The 22,305-nt window shown below is 39.4% G+C and overlaps 4 protein-coding genes across 11 annotated transcripts; 2 read left to right on the forward strand and 2 right to left on the reverse strand.

The window, feature by feature from the left end:
- Positions 1–353: 353 nt before the first annotated feature.
- On the forward strand, positions 354–6,569 carry LOC121593598 (mitochondrial GTPase 1). Of its 7 annotated transcripts, XM_041916117.1 has the most exons (5): positions 354–456; positions 579–807; positions 2,705–2,798; positions 4,983–5,357; positions 5,420–6,569. In XM_041916117.1, the coding sequence occupies exons 4-5, from the start codon at positions 5,038–5,040 to the stop codon at positions 6,078–6,080; spliced, it is 981 nt and encodes a 326-aa protein (XP_041772051.1). In that variant the 5' UTR covers positions 354–456; positions 579–807; positions 2,705–2,798; positions 4,983–5,037; the 3' UTR covers positions 6,081–6,569. The 7 variants fall into 7 exon arrangements, with proteins under 7 accessions (XP_041772051.1, XP_041772047.1, XP_041772046.1 ...); XM_041916113.1 differs by lacking the exons at positions 354–456; positions 579–807 and adding an exon at positions 1,937–2,025 and having other exon boundaries at positions 4,980–5,357; XM_041916112.1 differs by lacking the exons at positions 354–456; positions 579–807 and adding an exon at positions 1,937–2,025.
- Positions 1,104–19,373, forward strand: LOC121593597 (protein rhomboid). The gene is made up of 7 exons (XM_041916109.1): positions 1,104–1,236; positions 17,168–17,470; positions 17,593–17,851; positions 18,093–18,201; positions 18,267–18,374; positions 18,450–18,663; positions 18,741–19,373. The coding sequence occupies exons 2-7, from the start codon at positions 17,369–17,371 to the stop codon at positions 19,032–19,034; spliced, it is 1,086 nt and encodes a 361-aa protein (XP_041772043.1). The 5' UTR covers positions 1,104–1,236; positions 17,168–17,368; the 3' UTR covers positions 19,035–19,373.
- Positions 1,223–3,031, reverse strand: LOC121593596 (Meckel syndrome type 1 protein homolog). 2 transcript variants are annotated; one of them, XM_041916108.1, is made up of 4 exons: positions 2,849–3,031; positions 1,864–2,787; positions 1,621–1,747; positions 1,223–1,522 (listed from the first exon to the last, which is right to left on the reverse strand). In XM_041916108.1, the coding sequence occupies exons 1-4, from the start codon at positions 2,920–2,922 to the stop codon at positions 1,304–1,306; spliced, it is 1,344 nt and encodes a 447-aa protein (XP_041772042.1). In that variant the 5' UTR covers positions 2,923–3,031; the 3' UTR covers positions 1,223–1,303. The 2 variants fall into 2 exon arrangements, with proteins under 2 accessions (XP_041772042.1, XP_041772041.1); XM_041916107.1 differs by having other exon boundaries at positions 1,621–1,774.
- LOC121593594 (protein Red) lies at positions 19,320–21,317 on the reverse strand. The gene is made up of 2 exons (XM_041916104.1): positions 21,202–21,317; positions 19,320–21,112 (listed from the first exon to the last, which is right to left on the reverse strand). Exon 2 carries the CDS (start codon positions 21,043–21,045, stop codon positions 19,405–19,407), a length of 1,641 nt encoding a protein of 546 aa, XP_041772038.1. The 5' UTR covers positions 21,046–21,112; positions 21,202–21,317; the 3' UTR covers positions 19,320–19,404.
- Between the last annotated feature and the right edge of the window lie 988 nt (positions 21,318–22,305).

Consider the following 22,305-nt stretch of genomic DNA (forward strand, 5'->3'; position numbering starts at 1 on the left):
CTTCTTTTTTGAAAACAACCGTTGTCGGTCAAGGCCTGCCAATACCACTAGTGGGCTTGGCTTTCAGTGACTTATAAAAAAGTGCAATCAAATGAAATGATGTAAAAAATAAATGTGCTAAAAACTAATAAGATCTAGTTTAATACTCAGGTATTGGCTGAACTCAAATGCGATTGTGACATTATGCGTGTTTGTGTTTACAGGTCGTGCATTCAGCAGATGTAAAATAGCGCGAATAGACTGTACGGAGTGCATCAAATTAAAGTCCCATCTTTTATTGAACCTCAAACAGGTGCAATGGCTGCTGATCGCCGTCGTCTACAAACAATTCACATCTCGTTGCTAACGTATGATTTTTAAGGTTACCATCGCACACTTAGAGACAACTTACACTAGTGACGAACAGTGCCAACTTCACACGCACATGTTTCAAGCAACAAATTCGTACCGTGGATGGTGAATATATTTTTAGCAAATTCCTCTGCGTGGTTTGTTGGTACAGTTCTTGCTCTTTATTTCTTTCCCTGGTGTTTTTTTTTCTTCTCTTCTTTTGTTCAATGTGTTGCGTGTATCGACAGAGGTGTATGCGTGCATGTGCTGTATGTTCCCAATGCAAGAGGTATAGCATACAGCAGAAAACCTGAAACCATGAAGCAAGGCAGCAGAGTGAGAAAGAGCAGATAAACAGGCAAACAGTGTGCAACACCATGAGACAGCCGCCGCTGTAAAGCAGCAAGAGAAAAAAAGAAAGCGCGATAGCGTACCAGCTAGCCATCGAGAAATCACGGCAACGTTGCAATTGTAAAGGTGAGATGAAGGGAACTAATTTTCTTTCCTGCTTGCTCAACCACGCCAAGAGTGCCCCGTAATGTGCGGAGAGCAAGGCAAATGCCTATAGGCTCTTTTCCTTTCTACCACCTATTAGCCCTTTGCCCGCTGTGTTCAGTTTCTGCTACAAACTCCGTACACAGGAAGGAAACAGTGGTACAAAAAGCAAGTGAATGAAGCAGGAGAAGGGAAACGGGGAGAGGAGGGGAGGGGGTAGAATTTTACACTTTGTTTGCGTTTGATTGAAATTCCAGAGGAAAAAAATGCTACAAACACGAAACGCTTGCTGATCGGTAACATGTGACGAAGAAGACGTCCGCTACCGTTATTTCTTTATTCGCAGTATAAAGCAGTTTCTGTTCTGTGGCTTGAAGAAATACACTCAGAGCAACCATATTTTCCCGCAGAGTAAGTTTTTATTGGTAATGATACCTCTAACGCATCAGACAAAACAATTGGCTATCTTGAAAAAGAGCTAATACTGCAAATCTACAAATTCCTCTAGCCGTTCCCTGGCGGCGTTGTAAGACGTGATAAGCTCCTTCAGGGTGATGTTTTTCGTTTTTTTTGCAATTTTAAAGTATCCTTCGTTGAGAATTTTTGGTAAGTGCTGCTGTACAGTTTGGAATTGAATTTGCAGCCGCCCGGACGAACTCGACTCGTTAGCATACCGGTTAATTATGGTTGCTCCAGTCTGTGGATAAACGTAAATATGGAATGAAAGAAACACACCACAAACGTTAATATTGTTATATTCTCAAGCAAAATAGCAAATTTTTAATTTATATATACCATGCCATAAAACGCTGGTAAATCAACTTGTCGACGATTACCCACAAGGAAAACTTCCATGCGGTCAGCCATACTGCCCACGTTAGTTAATTGCATGAAGTTGATCGTAGTTTCGTTGATTTGTGATCTTAATGGTATGGAAAGGTGAGCATGACTAGAATTAATATGATAGTTTGATTAATCTCGACTGATATTCGACAGACGTTCAACCAGTATGTGTGAAATTCTCTATTATTTACCTACCCTAGGTAGCGTTCCCGACACCAGCTGTCGATGGAAATAGCTTCAAAGTAAACGTCCACGGATAGTTGTACCTCGCTTGTGATTGGAACATTTAGGAGAAGCTCGTGGCAATGCCCAAAATGCCAAAAACCATTCAGCTGCTTGGAAGCATGAGTACTCCCTGTAAGCTCACTATTCTTATTAGCCATTTTTATGTCGACAGGAAGATTGATTCGATAACGTATATGAATCCCGTCGTAGTCAAAATTTGTAGCTCGAACTATCTCGAGCAAAATGAGTAAATTTCGATGAAGCTGTTTCGGGATTTCAAACCGATCTTTACGAACCATCGTGGGGAACATTAAAATGTTACTCTTTCCTATACATGCCACATGATTCTTAATGACTGGCGTAAATGGTTTTTCGACAAAATACCTCTCCAGAGCGTAGTGATACATATGAAGATTGGATTCACGCATTTCCTGATACAAAGGGTTGGTGGTAATGTTATTGAAATCGGGGAATACTGTCATTATGCCTTCTTCCGGGTTCCAAGTCAGTGTATACAGTAGCACTTCGCGCCCTAAATCAGCCATAAGATGAAATGATTGGGTTTTATTTTGCATAAGCTTAGACAATTGCAGCTGAGGGGCGTTATTCTGTTCATCTGGATAATAATTGTCTGCATCAACATACGTGAACAGAAGTTGAGGCTCGTGTGGTTCTGCTTTCAGCATTTGGTAATACTTTTTTTGATGGTCCGTTTTGCAGTTCTCTTTTATGCGATAATAATCTTTTTCGTATTGGCTAAAAATTTTCTCCTGCCACGAAATGATTCGTGTCTCATATGAACCATTTTCAGGCAAATCGGTAGCATCGAGGCTTTTGTCAAGACCCTCTAGATTTGGTACATCTATTAAGGAATGGATCTTACGAATGGTTAATCTGTGAAATAAGTACGTACGTAAATGCAAATAGAATAATGTATTTGTAAAACACTACTCACCTGCAACGAAAGTTCGAGATAGAACCTTTGGTGCGATAAACTCCAGTTTTAAATTGTTTTTTGTTTGTAAACATAACTAAACTGAAAATTTCTGCGTACTGGATGTAATAATATGATTTGGGGTTCTTGGTTTCAACATCAAACCCGGTGCTGTTTGTTTACCATGAAAATTGCCATGGAAACCATGAGTTGTAAGTCTTGCTGTAAAGTTTAAATGTTATTGTTGTTTTTGTTTTCAGTTTATGATCATTTTTAATCAAATTAAATGTAGTGTCTCGTACGTCTCGTGTCCAATAAAAAAATAAAAACCGTCTCTATGTTGTTAATGTGGTTCAGGCAAAATCTAAATAATAATTTTATAGTTAGAATTAATTACTTTTACACTTAATTTTTTAATTGATCGTGCTGAAAGTTTGCCAATTTCTGTGAATGCAATTTATTTTTCAATTGATAGCTTTTGGAGCAAATTGTTCCGACAACACAAAAAGGCAAATAAAGAACATTCCGTTTATCTAAATCCGCGTAACCGTATCAATAAACGATACGCAATCTCAGATTGCGCATATATTTATCTGTCAAACGGATCGGTTTGATATATTTAGCTGTCAAAAAATATATATATCTCGGACATATAATCTTGAAAATTTATGCGCAATCTTGGCGCAATCTGAAATTGTATGGAAATGACGTTTATAGCTCAGGGTTGGCTACGCGAATTGACATATATTTTGATAAAACGAATATATGCGCAATCTGAGATTGCACATCGTGTATTAATACGGTAAGATAATGAATCGCGTAACTCGAGGACAATCTCAATACTAATAGTTTAACAGAAGAGTTAGCAGCCGTGAAACTTACACACAAAAGTTGGCAACCGGCATACCCGTGATATTCCGCACGTTTTGACGCAAAAAATTAACACTTTTCATGTGTAAACAATGCTTTTACCTTTTGATGCTGTAAGCAAGTAAAACTGACCATATATTCTCTTCTATTTTATTTATTCATTAAGTTTTTTTTTTCATTTCATCATAAAACTAACGGTCTAATTGAAATTTAAAATCACTTGAATTTAACTCGAAAATAAGCACAATACGAAAAGAAGAAGTATCGCATACTGGTGTGCTGGTTGCCAACTTAGGTGATAAAGTTTAAAAAAAATCAAAATAAAATACTTACAGCTTGTTGAAAATTACAATTTATACACTAAAAAATCGGAAATTAAAAGTTGGGAGGCTACGAAAAATTTTAGGTAAAAAAAGCAATGAATGAAAAGTTATTACAGTTTCAAGTTTCAGTTTCGGGTAAAAAAATACCCGGGTATCCGGTTGCCAACTTAAAGGTTAATAGTAGTTTAATACTAAATCATAATGGTGCTAGTCACAACCCAAGTGACATTTGCTCGAAATTGTTTTTCCATATCTGCTCGATTAGTACTCGATACACCCGAAATTATTGATTTGTGTGTGATCAAGTGTTTTGAATGCGCCAAGATTTGGTGTGTTCGTAAATAGGACTTTCTTCTATCGATGGACTCTGCCGTCGAGCTTATTTTATATTCATAGCTTTGGTATTTGATAAAAAACAAAATCAAATTTTGTGTGACGTTATTTCATAAAAAAATCGATATTATTTAAGTATAAAATGGCTTCATGACCTACTATAACGATAGGAAACATCATTTCCGATCGAATCTAGAAGAAAGTAACGAAAAAGCCGCATCACAGTTGATTTCAAAGTGCTTTTTTCTAAATTCCCTCGAAAATGTCAATTGGGAAGGGTTTCAATTAGTTGTGTGCACATCTCTACATCATGCTTAGAGTTTTGACCAAAATTGTCGAGATATCATCTACTGTGCGAACAAAAGTGACACAATACAAGCAAAAAAGCAGCAACAAAAAAAGTTCGATTAATCATGTTGTCAATTGCACCGGCCCGGAAAATCGAAAAACGAATCGAATCGTAATTCCTATTGTTCTGAGCCACTTTATTTATTTGTTTTTAAAACGTGTTTACGCCAAACTCGCAGGTAATTCGTAGCGGTGGTATGTGTTTTATAATAAAAAGATCATCCTTTTTCCTATCCTGAAACTATTCATACCGAACATAACATTGAAATATGTTTTAGCAGCAAGGATTACGTATGTCGCAAAGCTGCAACTGTATATGGAATATACAAGCCAAAAATGAGCCTCTTTCGTACGACGTTTCCATTTGTATCGCGGGAGCTTCTTAACTGGTTTCCTGGTCACATGGGAAAGGGCATGAAACAAATGCAACAGAAATTGAAACAGATAGACTGCGTTATAGAGGTTCATGATGCTCGAATCCCGCTCACTGGTCGGAATACGGAATTCAAACACAATATCAGCGGTATTAAGCCTCATATCTTGGTTCTCAACAAGAGTGACTTGATTGAAAAGCACTTTGAAGGCAAAATAATCGAACGCCTACAGCAAGAAAATCAAGATACGATGCACGTGTTGTTTACTAATTGTAAAAACCAGTAAGTATGTGCATGATTCATAATATATTCTTATTAATAATACTTCATATTGTCTTTTGTAGAAGCTGCCGAGGGCTTCGAAAGTTGATGCCACTGGCGCAAACCTTGATCAATAGCTCTGATCGCTTTAATCGGTCAAGTCAGCGAGAGTTTTGCATAATGATTATTGGCGTGCCGAATGTTGGGAAATCCTCATTAATAAATGTACTACGTAATCGTCATCTGAACAAAAAAGGAGCGAGTCAGGTGGGAGCTGTTGCAGGCGTTACGAGAAGTGTACTGAATCGTATCAAAATTTGTGAAGATCCAGCTATTTACCTACTCGACACTCCTGGCATTCTCGAACCAAATATCGCCGACACTGAAACAGGTCTTCGTCTAGCATTGGTCTCGTGCTTGCAGGACCATCTCGTTGGCGAAGAACTTATTGCCGATTATCTACTCTTCCTGCTAAACAAGCAGCGCAATTTTCGCTACGTTGAGATAATGGGTTTGTCTGAACCAACGGATTCGATAGCCTCCGCATTAGTAGCCAGTGCAGTGCATTTGAATAAAATGATTCGCACGAAGCAGCTAGATGGCACAAGCGTGCTGCGTCCCAACGTCAATATGGCAGCAAAACTAATGCTAAAATCCTTTCGCACTGGGGCTTTTGGCAATATTCTATTAGACGAAGATAAAATAATGCATTCTAACAATAATATTAGTTTAAAAAATATATGACCAAATTCCGGTTCGCCTGCCGGGGCTCTGCTCGAAATATCACTAACATAAAGAGCAATATATGGCCAAGAAGCCAAAATTGTCATAGTCGTTCGATAGTATGCCGATACTGTCTACGATAACTGAATACAGAGAGTAAACAAATAAATCCAAAATAGTTTTCGCCTGGAAAATAATTTGAATTCGATTAATAAGATAGATTAACATTTACTATTTTCTAATGTATTGAAATTCCAAAAACTACAAAAGAGCGTGAGTTATCGTGAAATCTATAGTATCATAGCCGTGGTTTTTATAATGTTAGGCTCGCGTTAGAACCCCAGGTGAAATTTGGGGTTCTATGGCTGTATTGCAATATTTTTTTATGAGAATATGGTTTATCGTACACCAAAAGAAACGCTGTATTTAATTTAATGTATTTAATTCATTATTTAAATATGTTTTACAGAATAAATAGTTCGGAAATTGAATATCCTATCTTTTGGTGTACGATAAGCCATATCTCTTCTTCTTCTTTTGGCTCAACAACCGTTGCCGGTCAAGGCCTGCCTGTACCACACTACTTGTGGGTTTGGCTTTCATTGACTTATTGATCTCCCCATAGCAGGATAGTCAGTCCTACATATGGCGGCACGGTCCATTTGGGGCTTGAACCCATGACGGGCATGTTGTTAAGTCGTACGAGTTGACGACTGTACTACGATACCGGCTAGCCATATCTCACAATATATAAAATCGAAAATCGCCACAATGACGTGAGAGTAAACATTGAACGAGAGAGAGAAAGAAAGCGGTGAAAGCAGAGCTCTCTTAGCAACGCGCGTTGCTGCGAAAGGACTTGCTCCATGCACCACTGCTAGCCCGCGGATAATGAGGGCAATGGTTACTTAGATTTTTTGTTTACACAAACCGATTTGAAATCACATGGTATTGGATATAATGATTTTTTTTAATAATTGAAGACGCAAATTAGCCACCTGATGATAACGTGTCCCATCTCATACCCCTTCCCATTATACATCAAGATATTCAAGGCAATATTAAAAAAAAACACGTTTGAAAACTATGCAAAATAGATTGATTGTGAAATGGTTGATATTCCAATTCATTCAATCATTAATAAAGCCAACCATACTCATTATTGGTGCTTAAGCACCTCGAATACTACATACACCGTCGTCATCGGCAGATAAGTGTGGTACAGAATATTCTGTAAACCGGTTGCTACACCCAGGACGTCGAACATGTACACTCCCTCAAATCTTCTATTTGGCGTATAGTCCTTTGCGGACATGCCGGCCTGTATAGGCTTTCGAGACTTAATTCATTGCCACGTAGCCGGATAGTCAATCCTTGCTACGGGGGGACGGTCCATGGGCTTGAACCCATGACGGGCATGTTATTGGGTCGTTCGAGTTGACGACCACGTACCACAGGACCGCCCCAAATCTACTACTCCGCAATATTGGCTGAGTCGGGACAAGGAAAACGCATGACAATAAGAGGCAGATGTAACCAATAGACCCTAAGCGGCCTATGCTAAAAATACTTGCTGAAATTCCGAGCAAGAAAGCGGCGGATGTTGATAGCTTGAAAGATAAAATTGAATTTGTAACGATTTGCTCGCGTGCGGGAAGAACTACTTATTTCAGGATGTCCTTCCGGAACAAAGCACTAAAGGGAGAGATGGTTCATTGCGCAACATGACTGCAACATACTGCGCGTTAGGTGAGACAACCGTGCGCACTGCATTTAGCCGGATCAGCATCAACTGCAGAATGATCCACAATGAAACTTTGCTTACTGTAGCGTGCCCAAGAGGGCTGAAAAGATTCTCGGCCTCAGCACAATTTTTCGATCAAATAAATTCGTTAGGTGCTCACGTAAAACTGACAGTATAACTATTTCTTTTATACCCCTTCATGAACTTGGTCCCCGAGGTAAACAATTTTTAAAAATAATCAATAAATATTTTTTTATCACCCAAAATATTTAAAAAGAACCAAAACATTTACCAACTTGCTTTTACATAACGTTTTTCAAAAACATCAACCTTGATTTGTGGCATTTTTCTGATATTCGATAATTTCCGCAGCTCAATACGTCGCGGATTTTTCCCCATTCAAAGCGGAACGATCGAATTTTTGTAGCATAGTTCATTTTGCTCGCAAGTGTCATGGTATAACAGTTTTCAAAAAGACCAGTAAAATGAACACCTTGACGGTGAAATGAGTGTCAAATAACACCAAAATGACAGCCGGATGAATTATCTATCTAGATTGATAGCTATATCTACCATGTGAAGCTATCACCGTACTATGGTGTTGAGTAAGAACAACCACGTTATAATTAAGGACACGTCAAATTAGAAGCAAAATCTGAAAAATGTGGGGCGGGAAGTATAAATAAAGTAGTTTTCAAGTAAACGCGAATTTAGTTAATTGATCAAGAAAGGCTATAACAGTGTTTAACCATTCTCTTCTATAACAGTATAGATATTAGAACTACACATTTGGAATGGTTATATGAGGGTATATGTTAACTGTTGAAATTTGATATTTGGCGCAACAATAACAATTGTCTCATACACAAATACCAATTCCATTCAATACTTCAAAACAAGTTTCAGAATAATAAAATAAAATTTTGACGGTTTTGGAAACCTTTTTGAAATTTAAGACCGGGAAAATTTACATTGAAAATGTTCTAAGCATCTATTACTTATTACCTAGCGTATGAAACATATGTCTAAAAAAAAGAGTAGACATAGAATTCGAACCATGTGCGATATCATATTTCTATAGTTGAAACTTACATTTATGGGCACAAAAAACACAAAATGGATTGAAGCAAAAGTGATCATTTCAAATATCAATACGTTATTCAATGAACACGTTGTTGAGGTTACTACTAAAAAATAATAATAAAAAAACTATACACTTGTATCAACAGAGGTATGGAACGTATCAGTTTGAAAATTACAAAATTGCGTTACTTGGCTCAAAAGAAGCCTCCTCCATATTTAACGGTTCTGCAAAGTACAGTAAGAACTGTTCATAAAGTTACAAGGTTAACACATTTGTCACCACAAATGCATTAACGCATAAGAACAAATAGGATTAGCTCACTAATCAGACTCAGACTAATAGGAAAATGTTGGAAAAACAAAGTAGACCATAGCATATACGACGGGTATAAAAGAAGCAGCTAGCTTCAGTTATGTAGTAGTTTAGTATAATAAACTGTAGAGACACATTCTAAACTCATTAGGTTATGGGCTCTCCACGTCTCTAACTAGTGTGTCGCGGATATAAAAGGGATTCATTGAAGATAATTTTATTGTTCGTGGTCGTGTTCATTCCGGTCGATATTATCGAAGTACTCTGGAAAAATCAACATGGAGGAAGAACGAATGCAACGCGTGTATCTTTTTGATGGAACGAATTTTTCGAATTGGAGTTTTCGTATGGAATTATACCTGGAAGAATTGGGGTTACTCCATTGTATCGAAAAGACTCTGGAAGAAGAAGATTTTTTTCAAGTGAATCCGACGATAGTTATTGAAGCGCTAAATGAAGAAAAACGGCTAAAACGGAAGCAACAAGATGCGAAGTGTAAATCGGTTTTAATTCATAAAATAACCGATAATCAACTGGAATATGTTCGAGGAAAAACATCTCCAAGAGCAATTTGGTTGACGTTAAAGGAAAATTTTGAGAAGAAAGGAGTTTCCGGAGTGTTTTACTTGCTGAAACAGCTATCTACGATGAAGTTCAATGAAAAGCGAACATTGCAAGAACATATTTTATCATTTGAAAAGCTCGTCAGGGAACTTGAATCGGCTAACATCAAGTTGGATAAGTCGGTATTAGTATTCTTTTTGCTACAATCGATGCCGAAATCATTTGAACATCTGATTACGGTATTGGAAACGTTGCCGGTTGAACAGTGCTCGATGGAATTTGTCAAAGCACGTTTGCTGAATGAAGCCGTTAAACGACAATTCAACGTGGAAACAGTCGAAACCAGCACAGCCTTTTCTGGAAGAGTTGGAAAACCTGGAAATACTGGAAGATTTGTTTTCAAATGTCATGCTTGCGGAAAACCTGGTCATAAGCGTATAAATTGTCCGGAAAACAAAGGAAATGAAAGACACGTAAAGGCGGAAAATCAGAAGAAGAAAAGTACGGCACATTATGCGGAAAACCAAGACGACACGGCGTTTATAACTGGTGATGTGAATTTAGATGAAAATTTCCAATGGATACTCGATAGTGGTGCATCGGAACATATGGTAAACAACAAAAAGTATCTGCAGAATATTCGAAAACTGAATTCACCGATTGTTATAAATGTGGCCAAGTCGGGAGTATCACTAACCAGTGATGTAATTGGAGATTTGAAGATATTTGTGAAAACTCAAGACAAGCAGTTGCCATATACAGTACACGATGTATTGTATGTACCTGGACTTTTTGCTAATTTGTTCTCCGTGAAACGAGTCGTTGAACGAGGAATGGAAGTAAAATTCAGCGAAAATGGTGCAAAAATCATGCGTGGATCTAAGGTTTTGTGCACTGCAAGTCGAAAAGGTCGATTATATGAATTGGATATTTCAATACCAAATATCGAATCTGCCATGGTTACTGATCCTCAAGATTTGCTGACAATATGGCATCGTCGGTATGGTCATATTGGAAATACGGGTCTAGTGAAGCTCATCCAAGCTGAAATGGTTGAAGGAATCGACAACTGTGGAAATGTGAAACCGCACGCAGGAGTCTGTGAATCGTGTATGATGGGAAAACAAACAAGGCTACCATTTGAAACAGTTCCTCGACCTCGATCATCGCGACCATTGGAATTGATCCATTCCGATGTTTGTGGACCGTTCACACCAGCTTCCTGGGATGGTAAGAAGATGTTCGTTACCTTTATTGATGATTACACACATTTTACAGCAGTGTACGTGCTGAAATCAAAGGCGGAAGTTTTCGACGCTTTTGTTAAGTACACAACGATGGCAACAGCTCACTTTGATCGTCGAATATCCCGAGTGAGATGCGATAATGGCCGTGAATATATCAACTCAAATTTTACTCATTTTTGTGAGGAAAAGGGCATTGTAATGGAACCAACCGTTCCATATACACCGCAGCAAAATGGAGTTGCTGAACGTATGAACAGGACGATTATGGAACGTGCACGAGCTATTTTGGACGATTCGAAATTCAAAAGATCGATGTGGAATGAAGCGGTTTTGACGGCAGTACATCTGATCAATCGAAGTCCGTCCTCATCTTTAAGTATGAGCAAAACTCCATACGAATTGTGGTTCGGGCACAAGCCAAATGTGTCTCGTTTCAGAATATTCGGAAGCAAGGTATTTTGTCACATACCAAAAGAGAAGCGAACGAAGCTTGATGTCAAGAGTCAAGTAGGATTTCTTGTTGGCTACGGAATCAATGGCTATCGTGTGTGGGATCCTGTACATCGGAAGATTATCGTTGCTCGTGATGTTGTAATCGAAGAATTAATGTCGAATCGTTGTTTGGAAGAATCCACTTTTGACCAAGAACGGATGCTACCAGAACAGGTTAGTGAAACAAATCGTAATATTGAATTTACTGTACGACATCTGGAAGATTTTGGCGATTATTTGAACACATCGACTGAGGGCATTGAAAACGTGAAAAATACAAATATTGGAACTACGAACAGATCGGTCGACATTGTTGGAAATATGGAAGAAACATGTCATGAAAACTCGAACGATACGCCTGATGTTATTGAAAACACAGAATATAACGAAGTAGCAGTTCGTCGTAGTGAAAGGCTTCGAAAACCACCTGTGCGCTTTAGTGATTATGAAGCTAATGTCGCATTTGCACTGAACGCGGAAAATTACGTGGAAGATTTACCCGATACGATTGATGCACTTCGGAAGCGTGACGATTGGCCTGAATGGAAACAAGCGATCAATGAGGAGATGCAAGCGCTCGAGAAAAATGAAACATGGGATCTAGTAGAACTTCCTATTGGCGCGAGAGCAGTTCCTTGTAAATGGGTATTCAAAATCAAATACTCGGAGAATGGTACTGTGAACAGATACAAGGCGCGGCTAGTTGCTAAAGGATGTTCTCAACGTCAAGGATATGACTATCAAGAAACGTATGCTCCAGTAGTCCGAATAACAACAGTGAGGACCCTACTGGCAGTAGCAGTGCAGAAGAAGTTCTATCTTCATCAGATGGATGTGCGGACCGCCTTTCTGAACGGAAATCTTTCAGAAACAGTGTACATGCTACAACCACCAGGATTTGAGAGGGGGAAGAAGGTATGTAAACTGAACAAATCCTTGTATGGTTTAAAACAGGCGCCGCGGAGCTGGAATGAAATGTTCCACAATTATATGTTGACACTGGAATTTGTACGGTCAGCATATGACAGTTGTTTGTACACTCGGAAATCTGCGAAAGTTGAGATGTATCTAATCCTATACGTCGATGATATAGTTTTGGCATCAAACTCTTTGGAGGAAATTCAACTGGTAAAGGAACAATTAAAAAGGAAATTCGAAATGGACGATATGCAAGAAATAAGCAACTTCCTTGGAATGAAAATTGGTTACGATATGACTCGAAGTACGTTAAAAATTAATCAATCAAAGTACGTGAAGGACTTGTTAAAAAGATTTGGTATGGAAGATTGCAAACCATCGTTAGTACCCCTAGAAACCAATTTGAAGTTAACACGCAACCATAACATGGAGGGAACAACACAGCATCCGTACCGTGAACTTGTAGGATGTTTAACCTATTTGATGATTACGTCTCGTCCAGACATTAGTATTGCAGTTAATTATCTTAGTCGCTTTCAGAGTGGTGCAACAGATGAACACTGGACACATCTAAAACGTGTACTAAGGTATTTACAAGGCACAAAGGATTATTTCCTAGAATATCGACAAAATCAAGAGGAGCCAATTGTAGGATTTGCTGATGCAGATTGGGGTAGCGACATGGAAAGTCGTCATTCCACAAGTGGCTACATATTTCAAATTTTTGGAAACACTGTTCTATGGACCACAAGAAAGCAAGGAACCATAGCATTGTCATCAACAGAAGCGGAATATGTTGCGTTAAGCCAATCATCCTGCGAAGCAATGTGGTTAGAAAATCTGCTTACCGAATTTGGCGTGCATTTGAATAGTCCGTTAATTATATACGAAGACAACCAGTCGTGTATGTATATTGCCGAAGAGCCTCGCGAACAAAAACGGATGAAACATTTAGACATCAGATACAACTTCATACGAGAATGTATCCAGAACGGAAGAATCCAACTGAAGTATATTCCAAGCGAAAATCAACTTGCGGATATGTTTACGAAAGGGCTTTCTTCAGCAGTTTTTACGAAAGATCGATTTGCGATAGGTCTAAGAGGGGGTGTTGGAAAAACAAAGTAGACCATAGCATATACGACGGGTATAAAAGAAGCAGCTAGCTTCAGTTATGTAGTAGTTTAGTATAATAAACTGTAGAGACACATTCTAAACTCATTAGAAAATAATTCAAAATTTGAGTACATCCGGTAGGTTTTACCGGGCCTTAACTAGTTCTGATAAATATTCAATGAATAGTCATGAATAGATAACCAAAATTTCACGTTCACTTTCACGCAAGGTCTAAAGCCTTTAACCTATAAGAATAACCCCAAGCGCCACAGATTAAGCTTAAACGACTGGAAAATTGAATATCCATAGGAAAAAAATGAAAGCTTCACAGCTTCATTGGTTTGATCAATAGATGGCGTATTACAACTCATCATTATATTGCTATCCTTTTCTTGCAATGTGTTTCGACAAGTTTCATCTTATAATGACCTATATAGCCTTCTAACTTTCTGAGCAAAAATCTATATGAATGGTCGTGTGGTCAGATACGTGGATATCAACACCAATGACCATTGCTCAAATCTCACTTGCTTCAGTACTGGTGGTTTCCGTTTGAGTTTAGTATTTAAACAATCGTATTGCCGTTCTAGTTCTAGCGATGCATAACTTCAATGCGAAACCATACAACAGTACAGAGGAAATGAGAAAGCTCTCCTCCAAGCGAGGAAGCTCCACAGGTTGGGTATCCCACAAACAGATGGCGCCACCAGCTTTTTTGCTATTTTTAGAATGCATGAGTCGTTTGCCGTCTGCTAAACGAAGTCTTTCTATATTCCGTTTAGGTAGAGAATTTGAGGCGTTTAGAAGGCGTTTAGTGGTCGTTTAGTGGATTTGTGGCACTTGGGACGGCCGTATCGGGGAGCTCGTTCGTTCCAGGGAACGTTCGCCGCGACGCTCATTTTCACTCATTTCATAGCCCTCTATGATCAAAAATTAGAAAACCGTCTAGTTTTTGTTCTGCCCAATCTAGTGGTACAACCCTGTCCACCCATGAGCGACGAACGACCTCCCCGATACGGTCGTAAGTTAACAGCTTAGGCTGGAAATAGACGAACCGAGATCGGCGCGGTACCGCGAAATTCGCGCCTTGTTTATAACAGTTGTAGAACAGTAGAGCTGTCAAATCTTCCGCGCCTCCAATCGCGCCTGCTGTTTCGCAGAGATACCCAACTTCGGTATTGCTGAGATTTTCGCGGTAGCGCGAACCGATTATTTTTACTTTTTCTGGCGGATTTGTGAGATAACTCGTGTCGAGAAATAAGTTTTGTATTTTATTTTGCATAAACTATGTGAAATACCCAACCCAAATAGCCAGAATTGCTTAAGCAGCTCATTTTGGCACGCTAAAGATCGCTGCTCTAATTCGCCTTTTGCAGTAGACAAACAGCATCAAAGTTCTATAAGGGCCTTTCAAACAGCGCCTAAGCAGCTGCCTTATGCCACGATGCCAGGGATTATTTTTCTTTGTGTTTTATTTTCAAGCAAGCGTCATCGATGAAATAAACAACAAGATTTGTTTCGTTTAAACACATATGTATATTTTTAATGCATGTACCGATGTCATGCATTAAAAAGCTATAAAGTTCCACCAAGTTCAGTACCCTTTCTTAACAAGCCTTCAAGTTCCACCATGAACCCTACACATAGTGCTAATCAGCCCCAAAGTTCCAAAAAGTACCATGTGCCTGTTAAAAAGCTCCATAGTTCCGCAAAGTACCGTCTATCTCTTAATCAGCCACAAAGTACGACATCGGAACGATTTTTCGTTAAACAGCCCTAAATCAGCTATAAAGTACGAGCTGGCTATTTGGGAAATATTTATTTCATCGATGATGCTTGCTTGAAAATAAAACACTAAGAAAAATAATCCCTGACATCGTGGCATAAGGAAGCTGCTTAGGCGCTGTTTGAAAGACCCACCTAGAACTTTGATGCTGTTTATCTACTGCAAAAGGCGAATTAGAGCAGCGATCTTTAGCGTGCCAAAATGAGCTGCTTAAGCAATTCTGGCTATTTGGGTTAGCGTGCTAAAATGAGCTGCTTAAGCAATTCTGGCTATTTGGGTAAATAATTTGATTCGCAAATTGATAGAAAAATATTTCTTCTTGGTCTTCAATCGTCACCAGACCTCGGATGGTTCCATACACGAACCGCGATTATCTCGCCTATCGGTCAGATTTTATAACATTGACATTTGACATTGCATAATTGACAGCACAAAACATACCCGATTTTCGCGGTACCGCGATGATCTCGGTTCGTCTATTTCCAGCCTTAGACACATTCAGCCGTACCGGCGAACTCGTTCGTTCCTGGGAACGTTCGTCGCGACCCTCATTTTCACTTATTTGATAGCCCTCTAGATAAAAAATTAGAAAACCGTATAGATTTAGTACTGGCCAACCTAGTGGGGCCGCGGGGCCATGGGGATTCTCAGCGCTCATTTTCTCAAGCACTCATGAGTGCTTTTGAGAAATCCTCGTTCTCAGCGTTTGTCGAATCGGAACAAAATCGGTTTTGAGAATCTTTGAGAATCTTTGAGAAAGTTGACGATGCAGCGATCGGCTACCTGAAATATAAGCAATTGTGCTATTTCTTTTTCAATAATCACTTTGGAAAATGTATTCAATATTTATAATTGAAAAAGTTTTAAAAAACATGTGATCAAAAACATATTTTCTATTTAAAGCTACAAATAAAACTTGAGTGGCTTTATCAGTTTCTCAGAGTGAGAAAAATTGATGACGGCCACGAGCTCGCGTCTGAGAACAAGTTTTGAGTGCTTGAGAAACTTAAATGAGTGCTTGAGAATGTTTTCTCAGCTTGAGAAAGCCTCGTGGCCCCGCGGCCTGGTACAACCCAGTCCACTCATGAGCGACGAACGTTCTTCGACAATTTTTCTCACTCTGAGAAACTGATAAAGCCACTCAAGCTTTATTTGAAGCTTTAAATAGAAATTTAGTTTTTGATAACAATTTTTTTTTTTAATATTTCAATTATAAACATTGAATACGTTTTCCAAAGTTATTACCGATAAAAAAATAGCACAATTGCTCATATTTCAGTTAGCCGATCGCTGCATCGTCTACTTTCTCAAAGATTCTCAAAGGTTCTCAAAACCGATTTTGTTCTGATTTGACAAACGCTGAGAACGAGGATTTCTCAAAAGCACTCATGAGTGCTTGAGAAAATGAGCGTTGAGAATCCCCATGGCCCCGCGGCCTTAAATCAGTAAATCATTCAGCCATACCGGTGAACTCGTTCGACGACAAACATTCGTCGCTCATGAGTGGACAGGGTTGTACCACTAGGTTGACCAGTACAAAATCTATACTGTTTTCTAATTTTTTATCTAGAGGGCTATGAAATGAGTGAAAATGAGCGTCGTGGCGAACGTTCCCAGGGAACGAACGAGTTCGCCGGTATGGCTGATTATGTAAACCCTAAGAAAGTGAGAGAATGAGGTACCCATAATTCGTCGGATGAGCTACATTTGCTGCAGCACTGGTGAAGTCGCAGCTGTGCTAAACTTGCTTGAAAACCACTGAAAGCGACTTTCACATCGGTCAAAATACGAAGCTGAATGACAGAAAGCAAAAATTTTGAACCTTTTTTAACATTCTCGTTTCAGTGTGCGTGAATGTTTGGAATTGGCAAATAGTTGTGAGGTGGAAAAGCTTGTTGCTTCGTTTGGAATTGGGAAAGTAGAAAGTCGTCCCAGGAAGGACATCGTTGGAAAACGGGAAAACACACACACACATACACACACATTCCTTTGGAAAACGTTCATTCAGACCGTTAGTCATTACTTTATAATATTCAGTTATACAAAATGGACCGTTGTGAGCAGCACGTACAAGCGATCCCTCTGCACCGCCTTAATACACGTGAAGAAAACCAAAGGCGGCAACATTTGCGGCATATATTCGAAAAGGTGATAATTAGCAAAGCGAATCCGTTCCAATTCCTACACTCTAATTGTGAATTTTAAAGGACGGCATTACTAACCGGCTATGGATGCATATGTAAAAATCTCTTTAAAATGTGTCATTCCAGTACGACGCGGATTCCGATGGATATCTCAATATAATTGAGATGAAACACCTAATACACGAAAAAAAGTGTGCCGATATGCCTAAAGATTTGGCGTTGCATCTGCTTAAGTTGTCGGATACAAACAACGATGGCCGGCTGGATTTCGAAGAATTTTACAAACTCAGTCTCGAACATCCGTTCTTTTTGTGTGAAATGTATATTAAATATTGTAAAGCAGTTGTGCCTAAACGTAACGATGCTGAAGAAGGAGATGTATTAGGTATGGTAATTTTATTATTAGAAGTTAGTCTCGAATTCGTGCATCAGCATTACGTAAGTTTTTTTTTATGCGGAATAATCTTAACAGTATCGGGCAGTTGGTTGTGATAAAATAGTGTGATAAAGTTTTGTTTTTGCTGTTCACGAGGCCTCTTAAATTGTACTCGACACTATCGCTGCGTGGTGCAGTGTGCATGTGTTAGAGTATTTCAAGTTTGTTAATGTCGTTTGCTCAATTTCAGATGGCGAATATGAGCAAAGCATGAAACTATGGCCTCCACCACTGATGATGATAATTTTTTCGATTATGGAAATAATTTTCTTTGTCATCGATATTATAAAAACGCAGGAGTAAGTTCGCTGGCAAACAAAAAGCAATACAATCCAATATTGAATCTGCCGTTTTCGTTATCTAGTCAAAATGGTACAAGCACTAGCGGCCCGATGGCGACTTTGTTTATCTACAATCCACACCTCAGGCACGAGGTGTGGCGGTTCCTGACGTATATGTTTGTACATATCGGGTGAGTCATCGATGGTGCGCGACATGATGAATCAACGGGAAATGTTATAGAAGTGCTTATTACCTATTTCTGTAGATTCATGCATCTCATTATGAATCTGCTGGTGCAAATCTTTCTTGGAGTTGCACTAGAACTGGTACACTGCTGGTGGCGTGTGGCGTTGGTGTATCTGGCTGGTGTTGTCGCGGGGTCCATGGGTACCTCACTGTTCACTCCGCGCGTATTCCTAGCTGGTGCTTCCGGCGGAGTTTACGCACTCATCACAGCTCATATTGCGACTATTATCATGGTATATCTCCAACGAAACAAAATCAACCCAAGAGCAGATATGAATTATTTTACTCTTCTTCTTTACTGACTTCATAGAATTGGAAGCAAATGGAGTACGCTATCGTCCAGCTGTTTGTGTTTTTAGTATTTTGTGTGACCGATTTAGGTGTTTCAATATACAACAGTATTAACGATCCCTTCGATAAAGTGGGCTATATTGCCCATGCAAGCGGTGCCTTGGCGGGATTTCTGGTCGGAATAGGTGTGCTGCGGAATCTTAAAGTTGAGTCCTGGGAGCGAAAGTTGTGGTGGTGTGCGGTGTCAATTTATTTCGTGATAATGATCGCTGGTATAATGTACCACTTTTTAGATCCTTCCCATTTTTACTAGGTTTCTAGTATTGCAACCGCACATTCATATGCGCAAATTTACAAGCGAACACTGTCGGCGCGTGCTGGCAGGAAAATCCTACTATAAGTATTGTACATAGTGCAAGCACTGTTAACGATTTTACTATGGTGCCTTTATAGCTCAGCCTTAGTGCCTTTTACGCCAAACCATCGATCATTTCTAACTTGAAAGATAATCGTGCCTTTATATTTTTATTTTTCGTGCATGGAGCTTTTGGCTTGCGGAGTTTACATGTGAGCTGCTTTCAAGCAAAACGATTCATGTTGCGTGTACTTATTGCTGTAGTATTATGAAGGAGAATAAAACTTGTTCACACAATGTGTCTTAATATTTCGATTTTTGACCCACATTAATATTTCGATTTTTTAAAATCGACGTCCTCATCGCCTCCCGATTTAGCCTTACGTTTCTGGATGATGTTCTGTATTTGCTGCCATTCCCGATCTAGCTCTGCCTTTTCGTTCTTCTCTGTCTTGTGTTTTCGTGTTTTTCTACCGTCCTGCATCTTTACACCATACTGGAAGGCAGCTTTCGGCAGCGCTTCCTTGCTACTCATGTAATCGGAATATTCTTCCTGTGTGTCAAAGTCCCAGCGTCCAATTGGACCTTTTTTGTTTCCCAGATCCATTTTGGTGTAATCGACCTCATCATCCGAATCATCTATAGCATCGTTCATCTCCTGTAACCCTGGATAGCACTCAGCGTAACCTTCCGGTTCCGCTGTAAGTTTAGTAATAAGCTGTGCTGACAGCTTCGGAGGCGCCGGAACAGGCGGTATGCTAGAGGATTCGCGTTCAGCCGCTGTATTGTCATTATACTTATCAAAGTAGCTGTGGCGACCCGTGTTTCCTTCTAGTTTTGACGATCCTGCCACATCTTCATAACGACGGCTTGGATGGTAGTCTCCGATGTCACCGTATATGGAATCATCCGCCATACCTTTGCTTCCGGGTTCGTCGCCCAACTTAAACAGAGGTTTATCCTTATCACGGCGCTTATTTTTCTTGCCCCTTCCCCCCTGCCGCATGTAGGACAGTATTTGGGCTAGTTTGTTGATTACAATATCGTTTGTAGTGAGCGTTTGTGTATCTCCTACCTCCAATGGTACTTCTGCCTTCGATCGAATAACGGTTGTGGGAATGTCCGAGTCGACATTTTCATCTTCTAGCTCGATATGATACGCCATGCGACCGGGAGCAAACATTTCGTTTCGCTCAATCTTCCGCGAGCGTTGTTTCTCCAAGGTGCGAAAAATGTTTTGCCCCAGTACGGTCCGAAACTCCAACTCATCTTGCGGTTCTTTATCCACGTTGCCAGCTACGCTAGCTCGTTGTGGAGGTAGTGTGTTGCCGGGAGCTGGAATCGACGCTTCTGCAGAGGGTTCAATGTCGACTAACTTTTCCATCTCTTCCTCCTGCTCATTCTCTTTAGCTATAATTTCGCTTCGAACTTTTTGCAGCAGAGCGTAGTCGAGGCCCTTCACCAAATGGGTATGCTCCATGTCACCACCCAAGAACTTGGATTCCTGAATCTGCTGCCTACGCCTTTCGGCAGCGTTTAAACCTGATTTCACATCCGGTGCCACAGCGCGGTATGCGCTTGTTGAGCTAGATGAATCTAGATTTTGATAGTCTGGATTTGCGCCGTCACGCCTTTCTCTTGCCCGATCGCGGTATTTTTCTGCCAGTTCGGCCAGTTTGTTATCTTCCTGCTTCTTGAGCTGTGCATAAAAGTTTTTCTTTTTACGTCGTGCTTCGTGTCTTTCAGACGCAGGTGGTTTCATAGATGACGATGATGAAGTCGACGCTACCGTCGCTCCCGTAGCGGAAGTGGACGACGATGCTTTGGACATCGCGTCACGTATTGATCCAGCGGCATGTCCAGTGCCTGGTGGGGCTCGCGGTGTCATAAGTAGTTTACGAAAATCATCGTTCGTCAAACGTTGCGTGGCCGGAGTTTCTGGTTCGTGATGATCGTTGTCCCCTGGCATTTTGACTTCTGTTGAGAACTACACCAAAACAGCAAATGTAGATATTCCTGGAGTCTCTAGTAGTTTCCTAAAAAAAAATGAAAGTATTTATGCTTGGGTAGAGCTATTCTATTGATTCATTTCATTCTCACTACTGTATAGTTTTTTTTCGTGTACCTTAATTTGTTATCGTTATAGACAAATCAGTAATAATTCCAATAATTATTTTACTGGGATTGTTGATACGAACAATGAAAGAAAATAAACAATCGACATTAGAACATATTTTATTCACAATGGGTCTATACCGGTCATAAATGCGGACAGTTTCATCTTGACATTCATCTTGTAATTTTTAGTTTAACCTTTAAGTTGGCAACCGGATATTTTTTTCAACTTCGAACTGCAATAACTTTTGAATCATTGCTTTTATTAACCTGAAATTTTCCATAGCCTCTCAACTTTTAATTTATGATTTTTTGATGCATAAGTTGTAATTTTAAACATCCTGTAAGTATTTTATTTTGAATTTTTTTTAACTTTACCACGTAAGTTGGCAACCAGCATACCCGGGTATTCCATACATTTTGTATGGAGAATGACGTATCTCTTCATCCTCTTTTCGTATTGTGCTTATTTTCGAGTCAAATTCAAGCGATTCCAAATTTCGATTTGACCGTTATTTTTATAATAAAATGAAAAAACTTAATGAATAAATGAAATGGAAGAGAATATATGGTCGGCATTACTTGCTTACAGCATTAAAATATAGAGAGCATTGTTTACCTATGAAACTCGTTAATTTTTTTGCATCAAAACGTGTGGAATACCCGGGTATGCCGGTTGCCAACTTACGTGTGTAAATCTGGTTGCCAACTCTACGGTTAAAATACATAGGCCTAACTCATATACGTCAGTCTTTTACGGAAACTTCGGTGTAAACTGGATTTCAGCCAAACAACCCTATCATTTTTTGACAGGAAGTTTAAACACCGACAAACCGACATGACACTGGCGTTACAAAAGTGTCCCACACGAAAGTACTGTCATTTACCAGTGAGGCGAACACTTCTGTCAAAGTAAGCTCTGTTCACTGCTGCTTCGATGTAAACAACTTTTCTAAATACAAATGGCGAAGGAAGTGTGAGGCAACATTTTGTGAGAATTATTGGACAAAACACCCAGGAAAATCATTTTATAAGTTTCCAAATCAATGCAAAAGATGTGAGAAGTACATAAAACAATACGCATTGGAATTTGCGAAGAAAAACAAAAAGGGGA

This window comes from Anopheles merus, chromosome 2L (assembly GCF_017562075.2).
Source record: "Anopheles merus strain MAF chromosome 2L, AmerM5.1, whole genome shotgun sequence".
In the NCBI taxonomy this organism is placed as follows: Eukaryota; Metazoa; Arthropoda; class Insecta; order Diptera; family Culicidae; genus Anopheles; species Anopheles merus.

What these genes read in the sequence shown, in the direction of transcription:
- LOC121593596 (XM_041916107.1), bottom strand. Translation starts at nt 2,922, where the DNA reads ATGTTTACAAACAAAAAACAATTTAAAACTGGAGTTTATCGCACCAAA. An exon ending in TGTCGGGAACGCTACCTAGG is followed by an intron (nt 1,775 to 1,863) that starts GTAGGTAAATAA and finishes TATTAATTCTAG; the next exon opens with TCATGCTCACCTTTCCATAC. An exon ending in TACCAGCGTTTTATGGCATG is followed by an intron (nt 1,523 to 1,620) that starts GTATATATAAAT and finishes GTTTATCCACAG; the next exon opens with ACTGGAGCAACCATAATTAA.
- LOC121593598 (XM_041916117.1), top strand. Translation starts at nt 5,038, where the DNA reads ATGAGCCTCTTTCGTACGACGTTTCCATTTGTATCGCGGGAGCTTCTT. An exon ending in TTTACTAATTGTAAAAACCA is followed by an intron (nt 5,358 to 5,419) that starts GTAAGTATGTGC and finishes TGTCTTTTGTAG; the next exon opens with AAGCTGCCGAGGGCTTCGAA.
- LOC121593597 (XM_041916109.1), top strand. Translation starts at nt 17,369, where the DNA reads ATGGACCGTTGTGAGCAGCACGTACAAGCGATCCCTCTGCACCGCCTT. An exon ending in TGAAGAAGGAGATGTATTAG is followed by an intron (nt 17,852 to 18,092) that starts GTATGGTAATTT and finishes GCTCAATTTCAG; the next exon opens with ATGGCGAATATGAGCAAAGC. An exon ending in ATATTGCGACTATTATCATG is followed by an intron (nt 18,664 to 18,740) that starts GTATATCTCCAA and finishes CTGACTTCATAG; the next exon opens with AATTGGAAGCAAATGGAGTA.
- LOC121593594 (XM_041916104.1), bottom strand. Translation starts at nt 21,045, where the DNA reads ATGCCAGGGGACAACGATCATCACGAACCAGAAACTCCGGCCACGCAA.